Below are 16931 nucleotides of genomic sequence, written 5' to 3'. Positions count from 1 at the left end.
TCCAACCGCTACCCACCAAAGCTGGCGCAGAAAGAGCAGAAACTCCAGGGCTTCTGATGCTTTTACTGGTGCTCAAGCGACCCAGGCCTCGAGATGAGAGAGTGAGCTAGGCCATTTAGCTCCTCTGGGCCTCATCTGTCCTCATCAGTAGCTGGGTAGCGTGGGAGTAATAAATAAGTTGTTGGCTCCTAAAGTTCCAGCCTGTGAAATGTGCGATCTATGAGATATTGAGATCCAATTCCTGGGCGAGGGCATCTGAGGCAGGCGCCTCTCGGAGCCCCTGAGCTTCAAGGTGTCTCCCCACAGTGAATCAGGACACAGATTGGCCAAATCAGCTGTTTTCCTTATTCCTCCACGTTCCAAAGTCCAAATGCTTTCCTGCTGAGTAGTTATTTTACAAAGGGGAAAGGGAAGTAAAAAAGGGAGCCTCCTCCTGCGGGCTCTCCGCTGGCTCGGGAGATGTCACCCAGACGCCACTGTAGTATCTGGCCTCCCCAGTCTCCCTTGTTCATGCCACCCTCATTCCGGCTCCAAAACTAAAGTGACCCCGGAGCCAAGCCCATAGCACATACCAACGCGCAGCTTTCCCATCTCCTAAAGATGGAATTCCAAGTGTTTGAGAGTAAATACTCCCCGCAGCAAACTTTCATTGTCAAGAAGGACATCGTGCTTGTCCGGACGCCCACAAGAACGGCCTTTTGCCAAAACGAATGGGAAATCATTGGCCCAATTAACATCCTGTGATCTTAGATCTAAAAATGACCCGGAGCCGGGTAAACAAGGTGACGTAAGCTGCCGGGCGGGGAGTGGCTCTCTACTGCCACCTGGAGGAGAGCGTTTGCAATGGCGCGGAGGCTCCGGGCGGCGGGGAAGCAGCAGACCTCCGCCCGCTCTTAGGACCTGGTGACTACGGGCGGGGGCGAGCTGGGCAGCCCCGGTGAGGGGGAAAAAAACGACGGAGGAGCCCAAACAGAGCAAGGACGCTCCTCCGCGACCTCAGCTAGAGGAAAACGAGGTCTGGGTGATCCGGGCCTTTGGACGTTCTGGCGTTGACCCTTATTGGCTTTCCTCCTTGGGAACATTCCTTTTATAAAAGGACTCGGGCAGCATGAACTCTCCCTGGAAAAAAAATCATGGCTCAAACTAGTGGGGCAGGATCCCCAACGCTGGACACCCCTGATAAAAACAGTTGACAGTTTCTGAAAGGAGAAGCAGTGGCATGGCTATGCCAATTCAAACACGGGGCCACCGGATTTTCTGTTTTACTTTGGGCTTGGCGGTGACTTAAGTGGGGGACGGGAGTGCAGGAGTGTAACAGTCCTAATTTACTTTCTTGTCAGGCTAATGTGAGAATGAGGCTGCGGAGCTTTCTGCATTACGCAACCGGCATGCTGGGAGATGCCCCAGAAATATGCTGGGGGCTAGCAGAAGGTCAACTGAGCGTTATTACTCCCCCCCTGCAGATGATCCATAAAAGGAAAAGGAGTTGACTTTTAGCTTGATAAAAACGAAAACAAAACAAACCCCCCACTTTACTTTTGGTTTAGCCGGTTTTTGCTTCCTTGCAAGCTACCTCAAAAATCTCAGTGGTTGGGGACAGCACACATTTATTTTTCTTGCTTATGGGTCTGCAGGTCAGCCTTGGTGTGGTCTCAGCTGGGCTCACCTGGGCTGGCTGGGCGAGGCTGGACTCCTGGCTGAGGGTCAGATGCAGGTTCCACGTGGTTCTGCTTCCGGACCCAGGATGAAAGGACAAAGGCCACCGGAGGCATGCTTTTCTGGCAGAGGGTGTTACCTGTTGAAGAGGCCAAGTCAAAACACGCAAACACATTTGGAGCCTGTGTACCATGTCAGCTAATATTCCATTGGCTAAGGCCAGCCTAGCATCAGTGGGGGTGGGAGTAAGGGGTGGGGGAGGGGATTATACTCTGCTGACTCTAGTAGGCTGATGTAGACTGGAATTTAACCAATGGGTCACTGTCTGCCCACTACAGACTGTCTGTTTCTTGTGGAAGAATTGCAAAATGAGGATGGCCTAGATAATCATTATGCAGTATCGGTGGTCCTCAGTGTGAATTCAGTTTTGCCCAATAGACACTTTTTCTTAGGTTTATTATTATTACTATTATTATTTGGTAATCTCTACACCCAACAGTGGGGCTCAAATGCACAACCCTGAGATCAAGTGTCCCATGCTCTACCGACTAAGACAGCCAGGCGCCCTGCCTAATAGACACTTTTCATTTCCTTTTTATTCATGGCTATCACTTATGACATGATATGCTCGTAATGGATAAGGGACACGGCACCCTCGGCTATGCCTGGTCTACTTTTTCAGGGTATACTTAAAACCCCCTGTGCCAGGATGCCTGGGTGGCTCAGTCGGTTCGGAGTCTGCCTTCGGCTCAGGTCATGATCCCAGAATCCTGGGATCAAGTCCCGCATCAGGCTCCCTGCTCAGTGGGGAGTCTGCTTCTCCCTCTACCCTTACCCCCTGCTCGTGATCTCTCTCGCTCTCTCTCTAATAAATTTTTTTAAAAATCTAGGAAAACCCCAAAAAACAAAAAAACTTCCCTGTGCCAGAAAGTCAGAGTTTAGCTACGCAGATATCACCTGTGGAATGAAAACGACGGGGAGAGATTCTTTGAGGAGGCAGCGTGGTATGCTGAGAAGAGCGCTAGACTTGAGAATCAAGAGCCCTGGGTTAGTCCCGATTCTGAAGGGTTGGAATTTGGAAGGGTCAGCAGGAACCAGCAACCAGGTGCTTTTCAAGTCTTGCTGAGAAGCTTGGACTTTATCCTGTGCACTGGGGCACAACAGGGTCAGCTCAGAGTTTGTTTTTTTAAAAGCCTTTTTGGCGACAGTGTGGAGGGTGGATTGAAGGAGAAAAACTGGATTGGAGGTGAGGAGATGAGCTAGGATATCGTCCAGGTGAAAGGTAATGAGGGCAGAGACCAGGAAGGAAGCCCTGGAGTTGGAAAAAGGGCTGAATAAAGAACCTTTAGAAGCAGAACTGACAGGAAGAACTTAAAGACAATTGATTATGGGGAGAAGGAGAAAGACAAGGGCAAGGGGGAGTCAAAGATGAATTGAGGGTCCAGAGTGCACCACCTAAATAGCAGTAAACGTTGTTTCTCAAAGTCTTTCTTACAGCTGTGCACATGTATGTATGCATGGGTTGGCAGGCGTTGTAAAATGTATTACCTTCCAGAACCAGGGCAGAAAAATCACACAAACTTCAGCCATTGGCAAACCTTATTCACAATCTTTGCTGTGTTCAAACACCTGCACCATTAATACTCAGTATTGTTCATTCTTTCTTTCCCTTTCTTTTCTCTTTTTCTTTCTTTCTTTCTTTCTTTCTTTCTTTCTTTCTTTTCTTTCTTTCTTTTCTTTTTCTTTCTTTCTTTCTTCGTTTCTTTTTTTCCTTCCTTCCTTAAAAATTTTATATTTAAGTAATCTCTACATCCAATGTGGGCTTTGAACTCACAACCCTGAGATCAAGAGTCCCATGTCCCACCTACTGAGTCAGCCAGGCGCCCCTAGCATTGTTCTTTAAATGAAGTCATTTATTTAATCTGAACACTTACTACAGGCTTATCCTTAAAAACCATATATGTGAGATTATGACTTTGTTGCGCCAGTTATGTATGGATACACAATGAAACAAATACAAGGGCCATTAAAACTTCAGATGCGTCTGTATAGTACCTAAAAGTATTATTTCCCATGGCCACAGTTGTGTGCAGGCCAGACTTAGGGGAACCCCTGCCCCGGGCAATAACTAAAAGAACTAGGATTATAAGATTTCGCTTTCTCTGCCCTCTTGTTAGTTTCCGTTCACATTGTATCAGTGTCCAGTACTGGATGGCAGGTCTGGTCTTTGCATCCATCGTTGGCAAAGCCTTGCCCGGCAGGCAGTGACCTTTAGCAGAGCTGGGCTGGAGGTTGTCATCCAGACAAATGGGGGCTGACCTGGAATGTCTTTTTAACTCAGTGTCTCACATCCCGAGCCTCTGAAAGCCACTGCAAGAACAGCCAAGTCAAATGAGCTGGGGCCCTCTAGCTCTGCAGACAAGAGTGCAAACAGGGCCTTGGGATTTCCCTTTGCTTCTCAAGTGTTCTCCCTGATGTTCTGGAAGCCACACACAGAGGTCTTAATGTGGAGAGTGGCAGCTTCATCTTCTTTTGTTCACTTTTGATGCACAAAGATCTCTAGAGACCATTTTCAAGGTAAAGTTGAATTAATTCTGCACTAATGGGTTGGCTGCCATGAGGCCTGTCACTGAACTTTTCTGAGACTCAGTTTCCCTGTCAAGTGGGGGCTTGGGCTGGTGGTCCAGAGAGTGTCTCCCCTATACAAATCTTAACTGTGCTCAACAGTTTGGGGACAGTTATGGTGCTTCTTTGAACTCCTTATTCTGGTCTTTGCCCATTTTTTATAGTATTGTTGTTTTCCTATATATAAAATTTATTACGGTCATTGTAAGTGTTTTATGCATATTTTATCGTATCCCGTTGTCATTAATATTGCACATTTTCTCCCAGTATTATGTCAAACTTGTTTCTGCGAAATAAGGAGACATTTTAATTTTTGCTGTGGAGACATTTTAACTTAAAAAGGAAAAAAAAGAAAAAAAGCCCCAATTGACAGTCTTTTCCTTGAGAATTTCTGCTTGAAAAGAACTGCCTTACTCCAAGATTATAAAAATACACACTCAGTTTATCGTCTGGAATTTTAATGGATTCATTTATTTTATGTTTAAATTTTTAGACCTTTTCAAAGGATTTTATATAAAGAGTGAGATATTTTATTTCTTTATTTTCTTTTTCAAATTGGTTTGAAAACCGATTATAACCCCATTTATTGAATAATCTATCTTTTGCATACAGATTTGAAAATACGGTCTTTATGAAATTTTTAAAAATCATACGTTATATACTTCTGGTAGTAAAAGCTATTGTTGATTATACTACGGCATATTTTAACTGTTGTACTAATGGACTTATTATTTTTATTTAGATCTTAAAACCATAGCAACAATATTTATTTCCAACCTTACTGCATTTAAACACTTACCATAAATGATCACTATAATAACTGTCAAACAGTAAAAACTCTCAGAAGGAGCAGTCTTCTCTTTTCCATCATGGTAATTAGTAATGGTAATCATAGCAATTAGTAGGTAAAATAGGGATTGTCACTGTAAAGAACTCAGTTGCTATGATTTGGGGGGAAGTAGGACTTGGACCTAGGCAGGTTATTCCAGAGACCTGGGTTCCTGTGCAAACTAGGAAATTAGAGATGTTTTCTCCCCAGGGTGCCCCCTCCCTGCTCCAAGTACCCACTGTTCTCTCCTTCTCACTACCTCACTCCCTCTTGGAGAATCTACTCTCAGATCTTCATTCACACTGAGGTGTTGATGACTGGTTACTGTCCAACACAGCTATTCTCATTAGAGTGTGAGGTATGTGGAAATTAACTTGTTACTAATAATAGAATGCTGAAGTTTGAAATACTTTACTTTTTAATCAATCTGAGTTGACTCAGTGTTTCCCCTAAAATGAATTCCCCTGATCTTATTTGCATACTTCTTTTGTGAGAGAGAAAGGTGTGCTGGTAATTGTCTGTAACCTCTTTCTCACAGTCCTTTGGGAAGAACAATGTTCCTTTCATAGACAAGGCCACTTACAAATGCCACTGAGTTGAGCTTCTGTGGTTGCTTTCATTTTCTTTTTAATGTTGTCCCCAGAGAAATATTTAATAATATCACCCAATCTGTATTGCAAGCGAAGAAGAATGATGCCAGAAACATATTTGTTAGTAAAATTACAAAAATGTTGATTACTTAATGAAAGACAGATAAAGCGAGGACACAAAGATACACTACTGTTATTCACACTGGGTACTCAGTAAATATTTGTTAAATGAATGAATATTTAAAACTGATTAAAATCTGTATTTCTGTAGTTAATAAATGAAATCGGGTTTGTTTATGCTTTTCTGAAATATTCACTCACTTTTTTTCCTACTCACTTAATATAATCTCCGATATAAAAACAATAGTTTCAAAAAATGGTTTTCAAAATGAAGTTTCGTATTCTTTTAAAAATAACTTTTAAATCTTTTTTCATCATAAAATCATCTATTTTAGAATAAAAGTCTGAGTGATGGAATAAGACATAGAGGACAGGAGAATGGCAATGTTTGAGGGTATAAGCTATGTGTCAACTGGCCTCTAAATTTTGTCTGGAATCTCTGGTCTCAGGAATATCTTGCTTTACCCTGTAAAACACTTTTATGAATACCTCATGTACTTTTGAAATACTTTCAATAGTGTTTGCTTTATTCCTTTGCCCGCTCCCTGGGAATTATTTTGTTTGACAGATGAAACAAAACTGGGATCTTTGATAGGTGTAAGTCTTTGCCATCCAAAGTGAGGACAATTTTGAGAAACAAAAATTTGAGAACTGGGAGTCTACGCTAATGTTCCCAATCTCACACACACACACACACACACACACACACGCACTTCAGAGCCTTAAACAAGAGGGAAGAGGCCCCAAGAGTCAAATGGAGGCACTAGGCAACACGGTGAACCTCTGAAACCAGGCCTCGCGGGCTGCCCCCACCCCTTGTCCCCTTGTAGAATCAGCCCTGCTGAACTGCTCGGTGTTTTTGCCTTTCAGGTGCCATCTCTGATTGCAGGAAGGAAAGTGGAGCTGGGACCGTTCCTGGGAGCCACCGACCAGAGTGCTGCTTCTACCCGATGGGTAGAATAGAGCCGCCCCTTCCTTCCCCTGCCTGCTCACCCAGCTCCTCCCCCTGCCATCAAAGAGGAGGATAATTGAGGTCTCGCTGGCTTCCAGGAGGCGTCAAGCATTCACCTCAGGGTCCCTGCCAGGGGATTCAGTGACTTGGGACTTCAGCTCCTACTCCCCGAGCAGTTTTCTCAGCACAAAAGGTTTTCAGTTCTTTTAAATTCCTCTAAGGACACAAACTATGCAGAGCAGTCAGGATGTAAGCCATGTGAGCAACAAGTAACAAAGCACTAATTGCATCTAGTGGGCATAGAGTTTCAGTGACTTCATGTTGGCTAAATATAGGCGAACACTTGGTGTGCTGTGCATGCCAGGGCGAACCATGATGCAATTATCCCCTCCCTTTGATGGAGGGGGAGGACCCGGGTCAGAAGGCAAGAATGAGATTGCCTAATAAACGGTCACTTGTGATGGTCCCCAACTCCACTTGCGTCCAAGGTTTGTACACACACGCACAATAAAACAAAGCAAACATGACTACCCAGCTTTAAAACAACACAAAAACTCAGCTTCTGACCATGGTTACAAATAATGGCTTTATTTAAAAATTTAATGATTCCAATGTTCTTTTTAATCTTTATTATATAAGAAATTCACATCCATCTTAGAAAATTTAGAAAAAAGAATAACAACCAATTCTTCTCGAGCACTTAACAGGTGCCAGGCAGTCCCTGCCGTAGAGACTTTCCATCATGAACTCATTTAATCCTAACAATAACTCTCTGAGCTAGGGACAGTCATTATTCCTGTTTAGCAACTGAAAAAGAACAAGGGATGAGTTCTGCAACTTGTTCAAGGTCACCTACTTAGAAAAGTGAAGATCGGGAGTTGAACTCAAGTGCGCCCCCTAGCTAATTTCATGCTCTTGAACCCTCCTAGACCAGAGCTGCTCAATAGATACATACCGTGAACTACGTAAATAATGTAGAATTTTCTAGTAGCAACATGAAAAGATGTAAAAAGAAACAAGTGAGATTACTTTTGATAATGTTTTATTTAGCTCAATGTATCCAGAATAGAAAGATTTCAACATTCAATCAGTTATAAAAAGTAAACCAAATGAGATATTTCACATTCTTCTTTTTCATACTAAGCCTTAAAAACTCAGTGTGTATTTTACACTTAGTTCTCAGTTAGGACTAGACAAATTACAAGTGCTCAGAAGACATGTATCTAGTGGCTACTGCATCGGGCAGTGCAGACACAGAACATTTCCATCATGGCAGACAGTTCCATCGGACAGTGTTGCTGTAGGGCATACTGACGGTCAAAAAAGAAAAAAGTCACCTGTAAACTCCCCATCTATTTCAAAGTATCATATCCTTCCTGAGTTCTTTGTATGTATTGACATGTATAAATATGTGTTCCAACAGAGGAAGGTCACACTACACATATCGTTTTATTTATTTTTTATTTTTTTAAAGATTTTATTTATTTATTTGACAGAGACAGAGACAGCCAGCGAGAGAGGGAACACAAGCAGGGGGAGTGGGAGAGGAAGATGCAGGCTTCCAGCAGAGGAGCCTGATGTGGGGCTCGATCCCAGAACGCCGGGATCACGCCCTGAGCTGAAGGCAGCCACTTAACGACTGAGCCACCCAGGCGCCCCCGCATATCGTTTTAATCAATTTATTTCCTTAATGATAGTGTGCCACCTTCCAGAGTCTTTGTCTCCCTGTACATAGGTGAGGCAGTGCTGACGTAGCTGAAAATAGCTTGGGACTTGGGAGTCAGAGGACTCCATCATTTTCCATCTGTGTGATTTTGGACAAACTATTCTCCAACCCTCAGTTATCTTGTGAAAATTAAACAGGATTTCGGGTCTTTTGGGTTTTTTAAAATTATTTTTTTTAAATTTATTTTTAAGTAGAGCTGTACACCCAACGTGGGGCTTGAACTCATGACCCTGAGGTCAAGAGTCACATGCTCTACTGATTGAGTCAGCCAGGTACCCCAATGAAGGGTCCTTTAGAGGCACAGCTAGTTCTTCTTATATATACATAAATTGTGTGTGTGTCTGAGTATGTGTGTCTGTGTGTGTCTGTGTGTGCCTGTTAGGAGATCAGACTACAGAAATTTCAATGATCGAGCCAAAGGGTCTAGTTTTGCACTCCCAACTCAGGTAGAGCTTTTGTTGGTCAGTGGTAACTGTGGCATTTTTCCAAAGTAGGTGGACTCTCTCTTGCTCTTTCCCTCCCTTTTTGCAGGTGAATTTTGAGATGTTCTTCTCTCCTAGGCCGGGCAGAAGTTGCAGCATGAGGAAGAAGTCTGATCTCCGGAACACTCTATTTCTCCAGCACCATGGTTTGACATGTCTTGCTGCCCTAGAGCAAGCAAACTCTGTGGCCCACCAAGGGAAGCACAGCAGGTTTTAACTACAAGGGAAGAGAGCAATCCTGAGTCTCCATCTCTAGGGATGGAGGGACAGTAGCACACACTCTCCAATCAACAAGGAATCTATGAAAATCTGAATTTTCACTGGGTCTGGTGAAACAAATTTGGCCGGGCTCAAGATATGCTACCCCCAAATATGGCACCTTGGTACTCTGAATATTTCAAGCCGAAGGAAAAAGAATGAAAATAGATAAAAAGAGCACCGGTAAGTTTTGGGACAACTTTGAGCAACATAATATTTGTACAGTTGCCATCTCTGAAAGGGGGTGGGGGAGCACAAAATTCTATTTGAAGAAATAATGACGGAGAAATTTCCAATTTGACGAAAACTATAAACCCACAGATCAAAAAACCCCCCAATAAACCCCCAATGCAAGAAACATGAAGAAAACTACATCTAGAACATTTCAAGTTGAGTAAATATGCATTATTTATTCAGCATGTGTAAGGCTGGACATAAGTTTAAAATTAAGAAAAAAAAAATCTGTCCTCTGCTAGCAAAGAAAACCTTAGTGGGCCCTTGACTGTCTTCACGGGTATCACAGAGGACTCAAGAAAGTGCAAAACAATTTCTGTCTTCAAGTAGGTTTTAAGCTACCTGGGCGCACTAATGTAGGAAACGCCACTCCTTCACTCCACAATATCCATTCTCTCTTCTTCCATGGCTGGCAGATCCCCCTGGTTGTGTCCGAACATCTGCCTCTTTCCCACATGCCTCCAGATGGAAAGACCCATCTGCAGACCGAGGAATAAATGAGGGTCTGATTCCCCATGACATGAGGGTGGCTATGACACATTTCTGGCAAAGAAATGTTGGGGGGAGATGTTCTGGAGGATTTCTGAGAAAGATTCTTGGCTTCCAAGGAAGATAAGAGGAAGAGACGATCTCTTCGTCCTTTGGACACTGAAATGCCTGACGCCTGGAACTTCTGTACTCAATCTGTGACTAAGCTGGGCCAGTCTGAGGTCAGAGTCAACATCCTGAGGATGACAGAACAGTGGAAAGAATCTGAATCTTTGATGATGTTATTGAGCTGCTGAATTAAGCAGCCCTGAAGCTCCCGCACCAGCGAACTTTTTCTTGTATGACATAATACATTTCCTTACTGTCCAATTCGAATTAAGTTTTATGTTCCTTTAGTTCCAAATATTCTATTAGCACTAACTAACTACTTAACTCATTCTATCACTTTGTGCAGATATCTCTAGGGCTCATGTTTCTCCCATGGAAAGTGAAGGACGTGGAGAAAACAAATTCAACAGTCACTTTTAGCCCTAACCAAGTCACCTTAAGTGTAACTGATTAGTCCAGGCAGTCAATAAAGCTGTCATGTGTGTGACTCAGAAAGTAGGTGTTCCATGACTCGGCATTCATCTTCCAGGAGAGACCCAAGAGAAACCAGTGTCTATATCCACCAAAGACATACAAGAAGGTACATAGGAACTTCATTCATTGTAGCCCAAATCTGGAAACCCCATATCCAAATTCTCCAGAGAAACAGAACGACTAGGATCTATACATACATATATTAAGAAATTGAAGGGGCGCCTGGGTGGCTCAGTTGGTTAAGCGTCTGCCTTCAGCTCAGGTCATGGTCCCACTGGGATCAAGCCCTGCATTGGGCTCGCTGCTAAGCGAAGAGTGTGCTTCTCCCTCTCCCTCTGCCGCTCCCCCTGCTTGTGCTCTCTTGCTCTCTGTCAAATAAATAAATAAAATCTTTTTAAAAAAAGAAAAGAAATTTAAGAGATTAGCTCATGCAGTTGTGGAGGCTAGCATCTCTGAAATCTCTATGGCAGCTCAGCAGGCTAGAAACTCAGGCAGGAGTAAATGCTGCCGTCTTTTTCTTTTTTTTTTTTTAAGATTTATTTATTTATTTTTGAGAGAGAGAGTGAGCACAAGCAGGGGGAGGGGCAGAGGGAGAGGGAGAAGCAGGCTCCCCACTAAGCAGGGAAACCAATGTGGGGCTCGATCCCAGGACCCTGGGATCATGACCTGAGCTGAAGGCAGACACTCAACCGACTGAGCCACCCATTCGCCCAATGCTGCTGTCTTAAAGCAAAATTTCTTCTCTGGGAAACTTCGGTTTTTGTTCTTAAGGCCTTCAACTAATTGGAAGGCCCCACCCCCATTATCAAAGGTAATCTCCTTTACTTCAATTCAGCTGGTTGTAGATGCTATCACATCTACAAAATACCTTCACCGTAACACCTAGGTTAGTGGTTGGTCAACTGGGTACTATAGCCTAGTTGACACAAAAAACTAAGCATCACAGGCCTGATGTCCATCTGCAGAAGAATGGATTATGGTATATTTGTACAAAGGAATACCACATAGCAATAAAAAAGCAAAAAATGTCACTAAACAACAGTGTGATGAATATCACAGACAAATATCACAGGATGAAGAAGCCAGATACAAAACTACATACTACGTGACCTGTTCATAAACATTTTAAGAACAGGTGAAATTTGTAGATGGTAACAGAAGGCTAATGGCGTCTATGGACTGGGAAGGAGCACAAGGGAATCTTCCAAGTGCTAGAAATGTTTGATCTCTTGATCTGATGGGTATACAGGTAATATACATATAAAAATTAATTGAGCTATACGCTAAAATTTTAAAAAAAAATAGTTAATCAAAAAAAAAATTTTAAAAGTGCTATAGGAATCCAGAGGTGGGAGAGACCATTCTGATCTAAAAGGACAAGGGAAGTCTTCCTGGAGACTGTGGGCCTGAGGTGGGCTTCGAAGGGTGAATAGAATCAGAGATGAAGAGGAGACGTAAACAAAGTTATGGCAGAGGAAATGCGTAACACATGGCTAAGGCATGGTGATGAGATTTTTTTCATAAAAATGCTACTTTTACCCCGGAAACACAGTGAAAGAAATACAGAACATCAGAAGCAATGCAGAGTAGCAGTTGCGAGAATAAGCTTTGTGGTCAGATATTTGTAGGTGTGAATCCTGCCTCTCATTGCTTTCTGGTTTGAATGAGTGCTGTGGACCTGCTTTCTCATCCCTGAAATAGAACTGACGCATACTTCACAGGGTTGTGGAGAGAATTAAACAGAATAATACGTGTGATATGCTTAGCAGAGTGCTGTGTACGCAGAGTAAGCCCTCAATAAGTGGGAGCCACTGCTGTAACTACTGCTGCTATAATTGCCAGGCTGGGCCATCTGGTCGCCTTCACTTGGAGGGTGGTAAGTGCCCCAGGGAAGAGGGATGGCCTAATGACCACTTTGGGTCCTTTCAAGCTCTCAAATCTATAATGCCTAATACAACTCAAATGACCCAATCAGAGCGAATGAATGACTGAGGTTTACCCTTCCAAGCTATCTTGATATCAACCCCCCACCCCGGACCCCCATGGTCTAGTCCTTGGTCATTCCTAACTATACTCCTTGATCACACCAGCATATGTCTCTGTTCCAGATGGGACAGGCCAAACTCCAAGTGGTCTTATATGTTAGCTGTGACACACACATTCACACAGAATCCTGAAGAATGTATAAAAGTGCTTTATTTGGGGTGTATATCATATATTCCACCTCTTTAGAGATCACAAGGAGAGTTAGGGACATGGAAGTGGTCATGTTTTTGTCAGTAGTACCAGCTCCCCTTCCACTGCAGGCGAGTTGGGTCCTTTCAACTAAAGTAAAATTTCCACAACATAAAATTAATCAGCTTCAAAGTGTACAATTCAGTGGCATCTCATATATTCACAGTGTCATACAACACCCACCTCTGTCTGGTTCCAAACATTTCATTGCCCCAAGGGAAACTCTGGACCCATTAAGCGGTCACTCCCCATTCCCTCATTTCTCCACTAATCAGCTTTTTGACTTTATGGGTTTCCCCATTCTGGATATTTCATATAAATAAAGTCATATACTATGTGACTGGCCATTTATTTTTTTGCATCAGTGCTCTTGGCCCTGTTTAAATGTCTGCTCCCTGGGGCAACTGGGTGGCTCAGTCGTGAAGCGTCTGCCTTCGGCTCAGGTCATGATCCCAGGGTCCTGGGATCGAGCCCCACATTGGGCTCCCTGCTCAATGGGAAGCCTGCTTCTTTCTCTCCCACTCCCCCTGCTTGTGCTCCCTCTCTCACTCTCTCTCTGTCAAATAAATAAATAAATAAATAAATAAAATCTTAAAAAAAAATGTCTGCTCCCTCACGGTTGGCAGAGAAACGTCTTCACCCTTAAATTATCTATGTCTTCTTCCTCTTCAATAGCCCCTTAGTCACTTTATATCCTTTTGCTCTCATCCTGGGGGTCTTACTTCTTGTTAGGCTATCTATCCTTCACTCCAGAGCTGTGCTTTCCAATAGTAGCGACTAGCCACCGGTAGCTACTTAAATTATTAATTAAAATTAAATAACATTTAAAATTCGGTTCCTCGGTGACACTGGCAACATTTCAAGTGTCTAACTGGCACATGTGGTTAGGAACTTCCGCATGGGCCAGCACAGATAAAGAGTGTCACCATCACCACTCAAAGTTCTATTGAATAACACTGCTCTAGAGGGCACTAGATCCAGGCAAGTGGAGAATGGGATTAGGGAAGGAGAACTTCACAGTGGGCTGCCTCCCAGGCATGAGATCTCTAAAATTATTTGACCTTCTACACCACCCAGGACTCTTCCAGTTGCATCACTCACTGTTTATGTGAATGGCTCCCCCTCAAATTGTACAGTGCACAGCCTGTACATCTGTACCAAGTCATGCTAGAAGAGTCTGTCTCCCTCTGCATCCCACCCTAGTAGGCAACCAATTCCAAGAAAAAGAAAGAACAGAAACAAAAACCCCTTCCCACCACATCTGCTTGCTAGCTTAGTTTTTACCTCTCTACTGAGGCTATGAACTCCTTGAGGGCAGCCCCCACATGCCTTCTTTATCCACCCTGGTCCCTAGAAAAAATCTAGCATGCAGGTGTGCCCACAGCAGGCATGCAGCCATGATTTCTGGATTACTGATTGAACCATTCAACCCAGGCTTTGTCGCTGAGCATGGGGGTACCAGTACCCCCAGGCCCATCTGGAGGGGGTATGCTCTCCATGTTGACCCTTGCTCTGTCCTCCAGCAATGGACGCAGGACAGAGAGAGGCAGTGGGTGTCAGACTGCACTTTGCAATGTTCATATGGCCTCGCCTCCAAGCAACAATGGCACCGTGCTCATTCCCCCACTACAACAATGATCACTGGTATGTGTTACCTGCATGTGTCCGCCTTCCCCAGCAGAGTGTGAACACTGGATGTAACATGAGCTCACTGGAAGGCACTCAACATTTTAGGGTAAAAACGAACAAACCTAAACAAATATGTCCAAAGAGATCCTTCTCAGGTAGGAGGTAGTGGCAGTGAGGGACATAAAGGCCACCGGAATGGGGACACTTCAGAGCTGAGCAGGGTGGAAGGAGGCAGAGTCTGGGGTGTGTGTTCCATTTCCTGTGCGACAGGCCCCCTCTAACCTAGTCAGTCCTGATGTAACCCCTCCTTTCCTACCACTGGAGGTGGGAGGTGGAAATATATTTCTCCTTTCAAATTTACTTGTTATAATCTTTGCCTCAAGAAGCGAAAGAAAATTATAGCCAAGCCTACCCACCAATGAGCTGTCCTTGATGGAAAACATCAAACACCTCTTTTGCACTTTGGATTTTGATCCCCAGTGAAACTTTCCACTAGAAGCCAATATTGACTTCTCACCACCATCCAGGTCAGTAAAGCTTAATGAATCCTGATGCGACCTGTTCTTTCTCTACTCCTTTTACTCAACACTGCCTGCCACACCCATGCGTATGCATTCCCATTCAGCCCCTTTCCGGCTGATTAATTAGAGCATTTTCCTCCTGTCCTTTGAAACACAGATGGTAGTAGCACTCAGATGTCAATCTGGAGGCCTTGTTGTTCTGGCAGTCATGGAAACGTTTGGTTTTGGCAGGCTCTAAGGGCACTTGGCAGAAGCTCCCACGTTGCTTCAGTTCCAGGTAGATCGTGTGGTTTGCCTCTGGCCACTGGTAAACGGGAGGGAAAGAAATCTCTAGGCTTACACTCTCCATCCTGGAGAGCGATTGGTGAAGTTGCCTTGCACTGATTTCACATTTATCTCCTTCTGCAGATGTACTCCTTTCACCTTATTACCTAGTAATTAGCACCCAATTATGCTGGAAGCACCAAGCATTGTGTCCTTCACCTGTGTTATGTCATTTGTGCGTCTGGACAGATCTATGACACCGTACTACCACAACAATCTCCATTACTGACCTTGGAGAGGTTAGTTAATTTACCCAAATCCAGCAGTAGCTTGCTAAGTGAGACGTGAAACCAGTTCTGTCTGACCCCTAAACTCTTGCTCTTAACCTCAGTGGCGAACGGTCTACGCCACGTTGCTCCTCATGTTAGCTGGGTTCTCACTAGTCTGAGTTTAAAGACGAGGAAAACGGAGACTCAGAGTAGGTAAGTAACTTATATAAGCTGGTTCACCCAGCTTGTAAGAGAAGACGCCAGGGTTCAATCCCCCGGGGCCAGCTGACTGCAGCACCCAGCCATCGTTGGCGGGATGGTCTTTTCTGTGCATGCCTTTGTTGACGCTAGTCCCATCCCCACCTCCATTCTCCCCCCGTCCTCTCAACTCTTAGCAAAACATGTCCCTCCCTCTCATCTGATTCCTGTCTTCTCTTCCTAGGTAAATACTCGCCTTCTGGCTCTACTCAAGTCCTGCCTCCTCCAGGAACGTCTCCAGAAGAAAGCTCCTAAAGTTCTACTTGTCTCAGCCATCCATTTGTTAAGCTTCAATATTACCGTGTGCCCACGTGCATTTACAGCCATGAGCAACCACAGTGGAGATGCCTGAACTCCTGAGCTGGACCGTGTGTTCCTCGGTCCTGTACTGCTTTGCATCACTGACTGCATATTGGGCCTGGCATTCAGGAAGGGTGAGCGTCTGAGGAGGGTTAGTTGAAATGGTAGCCGCAAGTCCAGCAAATATTGATTGATTGATTGATTTGAGCAAGTATTTCTTTAATGTCCACTTTGGGCTGGGCTCTTTCACACGTCACCTCACTTAAATCTGTTTTAACTGATACAACATGCTCATTGGCTTCTCTCTTGACACTGTGCACGAGATTATGGTTTCTGCGACCTTATGGAGCAAAACCTGGTTTACGTGATTCTTAGGAAAAGCCAAAGCACATACTCCCGGAATTTCAGAAGCAGGCAGCAACATGCGCATTGATGCTTAAAGAGGAGTTAGGCAAGATTCAATACGTGATCGCTTATTGTCCATATACCTGGTCGACTGCAAACTGTGTGGCTCAGGTTTCAGGTTGGACTTTTCACTCTCCCAGCACCAGACATGCCTGGCACCTTGTAGTTACTTAAGAAACATGCACTGAATGAATCGATAAGCAGGGCCTGAATGGGCAGATGGGAGTACCAGGGACAGACTTCACCTCCTTCACATGTTTTCAAGGACCTGATCGGCTGCAGCTCACTGTAGTTTCCCTAACTCCAGAGAAGCCCCTGCCAAAAAGCATACTATGGACCACAAAGGACTCTGAGAACATGAATGCTTCTGTACAGATCATTCCCAAGCCTAGATGTACAACTCAGAGCACATGTCATTTTCTTCTGATGGGAGACAATGTGCCCATGTCCCCGGAAGTCTGTGTGCCCACCTCAGAAGCTCTAGACATCACCATAGGCCACCAACAC

The 16931-nt window shown here is 44.2% G+C and overlaps 1 protein-coding gene across 5 annotated transcripts in view; it reads right to left on the bottom strand.

Annotated features, from left to right (window-relative positions):
• Positions 1–16931, bottom strand: part of PPM1B (protein phosphatase, Mg2+/Mn2+ dependent 1B) — a 216955-nt gene that overhangs the window by 150504 nt on the left and 49520 nt on the right. For 3 of the 5 annotated variants that reach the window (XM_057308987.1, XM_048222577.2, XM_057308988.1), the window contains one exon: positions 1667–1795. In XM_057308987.1, the coding sequence (XP_057164970.1) occupies positions 1667–1795 (129 nt within the window). Of the gene's footprint in view, positions 1–572; positions 710–1666; positions 1796–16931 lie in introns of those variants that run through there. The other 2 variants (XM_048222580.2, XM_026486800.4) reach the window with 2 other exon arrangements.

This window comes from Ursus arctos, unplaced genomic scaffold (genome assembly GCF_023065955.2).
Source record: "Ursus arctos isolate Adak ecotype North America unplaced genomic scaffold, UrsArc2.0 scaffold_8, whole genome shotgun sequence".
Lineage (NCBI taxonomy): Eukaryota > Metazoa > Chordata > Mammalia > Carnivora > Ursidae > Ursus > Ursus arctos.
This window is presented reverse-complemented; position numbering and strand designations above follow the sequence as displayed.